The sequence below is a fragment of the Solea senegalensis genome, unplaced genomic scaffold, assembly GCF_019176455.1.
Source record: "Solea senegalensis isolate Sse05_10M unplaced genomic scaffold, IFAPA_SoseM_1 scf7180000012881, whole genome shotgun sequence".
NCBI classification, from domain to species: Eukaryota; Metazoa; Chordata; class Actinopteri; order Pleuronectiformes; family Soleidae; genus Solea; species Solea senegalensis.
Genome location: NW_025320715.1, coordinates 1 through 9,986, shown reverse-complemented (window position 1 = coordinate 9,986; position 9,986 = coordinate 1). Strand labels below are relative to the sequence as shown.

Sequence of the window (9,986 nt, the reverse complement as noted above, 5' to 3'; positions counted from 1 at the left end):
GTACGCTTTCAGTAACAATCATTATTTAAAAAATGAAAAAATAAAAGGTTATATTAGACTCTGAAGCAGGAACAGCAGAGGAATCAAGGCCCTTCATCAGGTTTGGCTTTTTACTACTTTTGTAAAGAAACATCTGCATTTGTCAAACTGTTCAAAATCAAGGATTTTAGCAGATTTGTGAAGCTCTCTGTTTTTTCCATGTTGATTTTGATCAGTCAGGACTGACACAGAGAAACGCATCGTCCGTTCTTACTTTATCTGCATTTGTGGTTCATAGAGAGTGGAAATATGCTGTTCATCAATATAGTTCAGGTTTTGACCACAGGTCATTTCCTTGCTCAATTTAAAAACACATTTCTGGTGTTTTTTTTAGAAAGAGTGTTGACACTGTGGGCTGTGAGCGCCCCCTGCTGCTGAGAAAAAGCACAAGACACGTTTGTCTTGTCTATGAGTGTGAACGAAAATCTACAATATCTACGTCACATGATCACGTCTTTATCTCACTGTTAGACTTTTCCAACAGGAAATTGAGGTTTGTAAACCACTCACTCTCCCACAAAGTCCATAGAGAAAATCAATGATTTTAACATCACAGCACACGAATGTCTGATTTTAGTGAGTTTGGCTTTGAAAATCCTTTGTTCAGACCACACAAGGCAGCAGAGGACCAGCAGCTCCTGTGTCCCCGCCAGCTAAAATATAATAGTGAGTGGTTAACACACTTCAGTTTCCTGTCTCAGTGAGATAAAGACGCGAACATGTGAACGTAGACATCGCAGACTTAAACCGACGTAAATGTTATTACACAAGTCTTTTGTGAAGTGGATAAAATCTCGCGTCTCAACCATTTTGTTTTTACTGAGAGTGAGCCTCTGTGTTTCAAGCTGGTTCTCAGCAGCAGGGGGTGCCCAGCCCAGGTAGCTCCACACTTCTAAAAAATCTCAGCTACCTCTTCACAGCTGTTGCTAACTCAGCTAACTGCTATTAGTCAAAACGTTATTGAACTATTACGACAAACATTTAGCAGCAGACAACCATGTCCTGAATGATCAAACTCAACGTTGGAACCAGCGAGCCTGAGATTCTGTAGTTTCACATGCAGAACTTGCTCACACAGGTGAGCTGTGATTTACTCTGGAACTATTTAACCAGATAACAACAGTTGACATGTTACTACGCACGACTTCTAACTAGTCTAACCAAAATTGTCTGTTTCAAAAACGGGCAATTTTGCGTCTTTAGCAAACCCCTCCTTTAAATCTTGCCGTTATAAATACACAGAATGTTGGATTAGATTGGATGCATGTGGAAACTTCACCCAAAACTACGACTGACTGATGCCGACTATGGTGAAGGGGTGGTGGTCGTGTTAGTATCACCCCAAGTAAAGGGTCGGTTCGGCTCAAGTGGTGATGTAGAATCTCGGCCCAACAAAGGCATGCAGGAGTCCGGGTACAGCAGGTAGCCAGAGAAGGTGCTGCTGCTCTCGCTGTCGGCGTAAAGGCCATTGGTGTTACTATTCTTCACCTGCAGCCAAACCCAGTCTCCTGCCTTGAGGTGGAGGATGACGGATTGGCTGGCTGTGGAATGGCTGGTCTCTTCCGTGGTTGTCACAACGAAGTTGAAGTTGTGGAACAGGCCGACCTTGAGTGTCCCGACCACGGCCAGGTGGTAGGAAAAGACGTAGATGCCGTCGACGGGGGCTGTGTACAGCCCCATGTTTGGGTTGAAGTGAAGCTGCTGATTGATGTGGACATGTGTGAATGGAATGGGCCAGTTGGGGATAGGAAATGAGTCGTTGGTACTTGCAGAGAAAGCCGATTGGATGGCAGGGCTGCAGGGTCCAATTGGACCCATGAGACCCATTTGACCCTCGTCGCCTTTTGTCCCTGTGGAGCCCCGTACACCTTGAATACCAATGTCACCTTTTGCCCCCTTATCCCCCTTTGGCCCTGGACCTCCGTCTTTTCCATTTATCCCATCACTGCACTCGCACAGTCCCTGCTCACCCATGTCACCCTTTGGGCCATCAAGCCCAGGATGGCCAGGATCACCCAGGTCACCTTTATCCCCCTTAAAACCCTTTGGTCCAATATCTCCAGCTAACCCAGGCAAGCCCCGGGCTCCAGCTGATCCGGGGGGTCCTTGTGGACCTGGCGGACCCGGGGCACTGTCACAGGTGTCAGGGCATGAGCCGGTTTCTCCCTGAAGGCCTGGTGTACCTGGAGGTCCCATCAGTCCAAAGTCCCCTTTCTCTCCTGGAAACGCACACACACACAAAGTCAGATGCTAATGTATGAAAATCCCGAGCAGTTTAACACTCAAGGCCATCAAAGTATTCCCAAAAAAATTAAAAACACCTTAAAAAAATCATTATCCAAAACCCAATTATTTTGCCTGCAGATGGCGACAGGGAGGCAGGAATCTGTTGAGTCTGAGGTGATTATTTGGCCTCACATATGTAGAGTGATGGAGGATTTATATTTTATTTTCCATGTTTGATTCTTCTAACCAGAAACCATGTTGTTAAAGGGACATTTCAGGGGTTCTTTAGGAGTCGTCATATGGCATATGACAGACAACAGAACACTGAAGTTTGTAAACCACTCACTCTCCCACACCAAAGTCCATAGAGAAAATCAGTGATTTTAACATCACACACAGAGAGGAGTTGTTGATCCACTGCTGCCTCCATCACTAAGTTGAAATGTTTTATTTTGTCATTTCGTCATTTGGAAATCTTTCTTTAGATTGACTTCAGTTACACAAAGTGACCACACAAGGCAGCAGAGGACCAGCAGCTCCTGTGTCCCCGCCAGCTAAAATCACAGATTTTCTCTTAAACTGATGTAAGATTTTATCCGGGGAGTCTTTTATTAAGTGGATAAAAGCAGTTTTTATGGTGTAAATGGAGTCAATAACAGTGAACAGTGATCTCTGACCTTTGAACCCTCGCGCGCCCTTGTACCCCATGACACCACTCCAGCCGGTCTCTCCTTTCTCCCCAATGTCGCCCTTCTGACCTGAAACAAAGACAGACATTAAAACGACCAGACTAACTGGAAACTAACACCAGGTACTTCACATGAACCCGCCTACTGTAGCTTTAAGTGACACTGTGTCGTACACAATCAGGAACAGCAAACTCACCCTTGATCCCTTGAAGTCCAGAGAATCCTCGTGGACCTCTGAAGCCCCTCAGTCCGTCACTCCCCGGACTCCCAGACATTCCTGTTCAACAAGGACACTCAGCTTTAGTGGAATCAAACTACCAACCCAGAGGAGAGTTAGTGACAAACTCCACAGTAACACTGCTTACATGTTCATATTTATTTATTTTAACCTTTATTATTTTAATTTTAACACAGCTAATGTAGCCTGACGTTAGCAGCTAATGTAGCCTGACGCTGTAGCATGTGTGTTTGACGTTAGCAGTTAATGTAGCCTGATGTTCGCAGGTAATTTAGCCTGACACTGTAGCGTGTGTGTTTGACATTAGCAGCAAATGTAGCCTGACATTAGCAGTGTGAAAAAGTAATAGCAGGAAATATTTTAAAAACAGTCATTTGTAACAAATCTAGTAGATGATGAAATGAGATTGTGGTGCCAAAGATGAAGCGTCACACATCTATGTGTATTATCCAGTGCTTGGTTTATACTTTAAATGGGTTGACATGCCTGGAAGACCGCGGTCTCCACGGTCTCCTTTAGGCCCGATGGTGCCTTTACAGTGTGAACAGATGCACTGAAATGGAATCTGGCTGGTGGGCAGTGGGGTGAGGTTCCATAGAAGCATGTTACACATATCCGTGTCAGACAACTGAAGCCTGGGGTCGTTTATGGGCGTGCTGCCATTTAACATCCTGTTGAAATTTTTTGGTGAACCCAAGGAGTTGCCATCATCGTCAGTGTCATTGCCTTGACCCGCCACGACGGAGCAAAGGGAGGACAGGACCAGGAGTCCCACAAACCTCAGCGACATCTGGAGGAAAGGACAGCGTGATGGAGCCCAGAGGACAAGGTTTAAATCATTAGACTGAAAAACTGCTCTGACCTGCCATTTAAAGTGAGAACCAGCTGAGGTTCACTGTTCAAAAGACTTCAGTGGTAAAATGTACGTCAGTTTAAGTCTACGATATCTACGTCACCTGTTCACGTCTTTATCTCAAGAAACTGAAGTTTGTAAACTACTCACTCTCCCACACCAAACCTCATCGAGAAAATCAATGATTTTAACATCACACACACAGGAGTTGTTGATCCACTGCTGCCTCCATCACTAAGTCCATCAAATGTGTTTTGTCACTTCAGTGTTTGAAATCCTTTGTTCAGATTGACCTCAGTGACACAAAGTGACCACACGATGCAGCAGAGGACCAGCAGCTCCTGTGTCCCCGCAGTTAAATCACTGATTTTCTCTATGAGGTTTGACGTGGGAGAGTGATGGTGATGGTTTGTGAAGTGGCCAAAACAATGTTTTCCTTGAGTCTCTGTCGGCAGCCATTTTATTATCCTTGAGAGTGAGCCTCTGTGTCTCAGGTCAGTTCTCAGTAGCAGGGGGCGCTCATAGTAACTCATACTCAGTAACTCATACAATCACTTCAAAATAACCCAAACTATCCTTTTAATCCATCTAACATCATCTAACAAGGTCATTCACAGATCACAGGTGAATGATCACAGGACTGTTCATGTCTGCCATTAAGAAGTCGCACTTTATTTTATTATTATTTATTCACGTGGATACCATGTTTGTTTACATTTTTAACAAATCTGTTCAAACTAATGCTCTCTCTCTCTCTCTCTCACCCACAAAACCCAATGCTCTCTCTCTCTGCCCCAAAACCAATGCTCTCTCTCTCTCTACAAAACCTCACCCACAAAACCAATGCTCTCTCTCTTACAAAATAATGCTCTCTCTCTCACCACAAAAATCAATGCTCTCTCTCTCTCTCTACCCAAAACCAATGCTCTCTCTCTCTAATAAAACCCAATGCTCTCACTCCTCTCTACAAAAACCAATGCTCTCTCTCTCACCCACAAAACCAATGCTCTCTCTCTCTCTCACAAAAACAATGTTCACTCTCTCTCTCTGCCAAAAGCCAATGCTCTCTCACCCTCAAAACCAATGCTCTCTCTTGCCCTCTCTCTCTAGCCCACAAAACCAATGCTCTCTCTCTCTCTCTAAACCACAAAACCAATGCATCTCTCCCCTCAAAACCAATGCTCTCTACTCTCAACTCCATAAGACCAACACTCTCTCTCTCATAAAACCTCTCTCTCTCTCTCCACAAAACCAATGCTCTCTCTCTCTATAATGCTCTCTCTCCCACAAAACCTCTCTCTCTCACTCTCTCTCTCTAAGCCCACAAACACCAATGCTCTCTCTCTCTCTCTAACAAAACCAATGCTCTCACCCTCTCGCCCATGAAAACCAATGCTCTCTCTCCCTCTCTCTGTCTCTCTCTCTCTCAGTGGTCAGATGTGAGGTTTAGTTGTTGTTTATTTGTTTGTGTGTTAATTTAAAATAAATAAACAGTGAAAATAAGATGATAAGAATCCTGGGGTGAAACTCACCGCTTGCTCCGACGTCCGTCGCATCATCTGAACAAGAGTTTGTGGGAAAATGAGCAGGAGGGAGGAGACTTTGATCCATTTATAATCCTGCTGCAGAACAAAAGCTCTTTCAGGTGTGTCCTCACCTGGACACAAAGACGAGGCAGAGGAGGCTGCACTCCATTGTCCCAGTGATGAAGAGGATCTGACCTCCTTTACTGACACGACAATCCCAGCAGAAAGAAGAGACGACTACTTATCTCGCCATCACTCTCTCTCTCTTCATCCTCTCTTCACCCTCTCTTCATCCTCTCTTCACCCTCTCTTCACCCTCTCTTCACCTCTCTCTTCATCCCGTATTCACCCCTCTTCATCCTCTCTTCAGCCACTCTTCATCCCTCTCTTCACCCTCTCTTCACCCTCTCTTCATCCCGTATTCACCCCCCTCTTCATCCTCTCTTCAGCCACTCTTCATCCTCTCTTCATCCTCTCTTCATCCCTCTTCATCCTCTCTCCATCCTCTCTTTATTCACAGTCACTTTCTCTTCACTTTTATTTATTTATAATAAAAATTACCAAACATTCGCTCACATTCGACCTGATAAATCTAAATATATATAAAAAATAAACAGCACCTAGTTAATGTTTGTTGTTTTTTTGTGACCGTGTGAATCATCACTTCTTCACAATGAACAGCCTACTTCTTTTGTGTGTGTGTGTGTGTGAGTGAACGCCTGTCGACTGAAAGAAAAGAAAAAGAAAAGAAGTGGAATCTGAAACCAGAGGAAACTGTTACATGTTCTCTAATGTTATGCTTTAAAGCAGGGGTGTCAAGCATACGGACCACGGGCCATAACTGGCCCACCAGAGGGTCCAATCCGGCCTTCAGGGTGAATTTGTGAAAAATGAATGTCAAACACTATATCTTTGAGTTCTAGACACGTGGGACTAAATGTCTTTATAGATTTGGAGACTTGTTGTTTGTCATTGTTATTTTGTTATTATGCTTTTTCTGCTCCGGTCCACTTGAGTTCAAATTTTGCTCTATGTGGCCCCTGAACTAAAATGAGGTTGACACCCCGGCTTTAAAGGGATAGTTCAGTTCTTCTTAATAATCTTAGCCAGCAGACATGAAAGACCACTCACTCTCCCACACCAAAGTCCAGATAGAAAACTGAACAATCTGAACAAAGGAACTGAAGTGACAAAATAAGTGTTTGAACTTAGCGATGGAGGCAGTGGATCAACAACTCTTGTGTGATGTTAAAATCACTGATTTTCTCCATGAGGTTTGGTGTGGCAGAGGGAGTGGATTACAAACTTCAGTTTCCTGTTGGAAAAGTCTGTCTGACAGTGAGATAAAGACGTGAACATGTTCTGAAGATATCGTAGACTTAAAGTGACGCAGATTTAACTTGATACAGTTTTTATTACGTGGCTAAAATCTGTTTTTCCTTGTGTAAAACTTTATTGCCTGTGGAAACAGAGGCGTGTCCTTCATGTCCTCAGGCAGCTTTTCATCTGAAAAATCAGTAAGGAAGACAAAAGGGAAACTGAGCCGCAGGAACAAGGACGAGGCACAAAAGGAGGAGATGAATAGTTAACCTTAATAAATGACCTGGTTTCCACAGCCAGAGATGCTCAGTGACGCCCCTGGAGGCCAGCCAATGTTTCACACCTGGACCAGCAGCAGGTTCTGACGAACACCTGAGGTCACCTGACACTCCATCACACACACACTCTCTCTCTCTCTCACACACACACCATACACACTCACTCAGCATAACACGCTGGGTCACTTGTAATCGTGTCGTCGTTGGTTCAAAGACGTGAGGAAACTCGCAGGATTCTCCCAAAAACACGTTCTCTGTAAAAACACCTTAATAACAACCGAAAATAAATGAAAAAACACGTCCTTAACTTTACAAAAAAAAGGTGTTTACCTAAACACTTTACTAATGTTACATAAAACACATTACCAAAATCCAAAAACATGCTCACACTAACGAAAAACACTTTCATTACATTAAAAAAGACATGACATCACTAATGTAACTGAAAGACTACAAAACACTGACTTCACTGAAACACACACTATTAGTAACATTAAAAAGGAAATGAAACAAAGTGACTTAGGTGAATAAAACAAACAATATTTAACATTTCAAATCAACAAAAAACATGTTACTATCGTAACCACAAACCGCATTAATAACATTGGAAAAAACCTTAAAAATGTGACGCAAACACTTTACCGTAAAGACATTGTTAACATGTTGGAAAACACGTCGCAAATTCTACGCATAAAACATCGGACATTATGAAAACACGACTAATAACATAAAAAACACATTACTAAAGTAACTGTTAAAATCATTACCATAAAAAAAAACCTTGTTAATGTTTTAAAAAATAAATAAATAAATGTTTATAACACTCCAATAAAAATGGCACCAGATGAGCAAAAAACACGCAGTCATGATCGGGCCCTCGCGTCCTCACGCAAGCCTTGATTGATTTTGCAAATCGCCAAAATGGACGCCAAGATTCCAAATGGCCAACTTCCTGTTGGGTTGAGGTTAGGATCGACTTTTGTCGACGTCTCAGATGAATTTGTTCATTTACGTGGGGTCCAAATTGCCGAAATGATCGCCAAAATTCCAAACGGGAAATTTGGTGAATCTCAGTTTTGCCTCTGTTTTCACCTTAGGGGGCGCTGCAGAGCCGGGTCTGGGAAATATGCAAGTGGACAATTTTTGACTGAGAAACAGAATGTGTAACGAGGCAGTAGAGCCTGTAGAGGGCGATGTGGAGCAGAGGGGGAGGAGTGTGTGTTTGTGTGTGTGTGTACTGTGGACTCTCGGTAAACACTACTAGTTAGTGATTAACTGCAGATTAAACTCAGTCATCGTCATCGTCTCTGCAGCAGCGTCAGATCTTAACGTGTAAGTACGACATCCGTCTCCAGTCTTGTTTTTTTTCTGACTCTTGCCTTTGTGACGCCGTCACAGGGTCACGACCTCGGGGCCTGGGCTCGCAGGGGTCAAAGTGTGTGAGGTTTCAGTGTGAGTTGAATCTGTGATTTTCTCTTCTCTGTCTCGTGTCCTTATTTTAGTCACAACATTCACTGACGAGTCCCATTCAGTCCACTTCAGTGCCGAGGACACGTCTGATTGGCCGCAGCTGTGTGTGTGACATCATGTCTCGCCAACTTGTCTGCGTTTGCTTCGTTGCCGTCGCCCTGTGGTCAGTGTCTGTGCTCAGTGTGTCAGGTGGGTGTGGTCACGTGACGTCAGCATGACATCACACAACTCAGTTTCAAGCTTTAGGGGCGGGGCTATGTGCGATTGCATGTCGTAATTAAGACTGCTCATGTTAAGTTTATTGCAATGAATTTCCATCATCGGGGGAAAAAATCGTTGCTAATTCTCGTAAGATTTGAAAACGCTGACTCACCAACATACAGTCCTAGAGATTTATTATGAAGCATGTGATGTAAAACAATCTTAAATTTGTAACCATAGTAACATGTTTTTGTAACGTTTCATGAGGGCACACTTGAACTCGATGAAGGAGGAGTCTGGACAGTTGGCTCCGCCCATTTAACTTGTATGAATCTAAATAAAATAAATACTGCAGTAATATTGTAACTAAAGAAAAACATGTGACAACATTACAAGAAGCTGGATATCATTTCATAATGTGTTCATAATGTAGATGAACATATGAATAAAACACAGTATTCATGTGTGTGTCTGTCTGCGTGCGTGTGTGTGCGTGTGCGTGTGTGTATCAGTCTTCTCAGATCCATCTCATGCTCACATGTTGCTTCGTTCTCGTCGAGCGAACTCATTCCTGGAGGAGCTGAAACCTGCTTCCATGGAGCGTGAATGTGTGGAGGAGAAGTGTGACTTTGAAGAAGCCCAAGAGATTTTCCACACGAGAGAAGCCACAGTAAGAAAAGACACGTTGTCTTCTTTTTATAAGCTCAATCTAAGCAGGAAGTAAGAATATCCTGAAGATCCACCAGGGGGCGATGCCTCTGAAAGTCTCTGGTCTTGATGAGGTTTGGGGAGATTTTATTACACATGTTTTTGGTTTTTCTTTTTCTTTTTCTTTTTCTTCTTCTTCTTCTTCTTCTTCTTCTTCTTCTTCTTCGTCTTTGTCTTGTCAGAGTAAAATCATTTATGTGTAAAGATCCTCATAGAACACACTTGAAACATCCTGAACTGTCCCTTGAAAGCACTTTCAGCTCTGATAGAAAAGTGTTGATGATAAGAGTCATTGCTGATGTTTGGACAAAGCTCACGTGTGTGTGTGTGTGTGTGTGTGTGTGTTTTCAGCTGGAGTTCTGGACAGTTTACACAGGTGAGAAACTCAAACACCAACATCGTCACAGAAAAAAACACCTTTAAAACCTTAAGTATCTT

At 43.2% G+C, this 9,986-nt stretch overlaps 1 protein-coding gene and 1 long non-coding RNA gene across 2 annotated transcripts; one reads left to right on the top strand and one right to left on the bottom strand.

Annotated features, from left to right (window-relative positions):
- Positions 1-18: 18 nt before the first annotated feature.
- On the bottom strand, positions 19-5,621 carry LOC122760045 (otolin-1-like). The gene is made up of 5 exons (XM_044015124.1): positions 5,578-5,621; positions 3,679-3,982; positions 3,151-3,231; positions 2,943-3,023; positions 19-2,258 (listed from the first exon to the last, which is right to left on the bottom strand). The coding sequence occupies exons 1-5, from the start codon at positions 5,602-5,604 to the stop codon at positions 1,345-1,347; spliced, it is 1,407 nt and encodes a 468-aa protein (XP_043871059.1). The 5' UTR covers positions 5,605-5,621; the 3' UTR covers positions 19-1,344.
- Positions 5,622-8,465: 2,844 nt separating this feature from the next.
- LOC122760048 lies at positions 8,466-9,927 on the top strand. Its single transcript, XR_006358324.1, has 4 exons — positions 8,466-8,501; positions 8,672-8,828; positions 9,353-9,510; positions 9,900-9,927. It is a non-coding gene; the product is annotated as an uncharacterized LOC122760048 (long non-coding RNA).
- Positions 9,928-9,986: the final 59 nt, after the last annotated feature.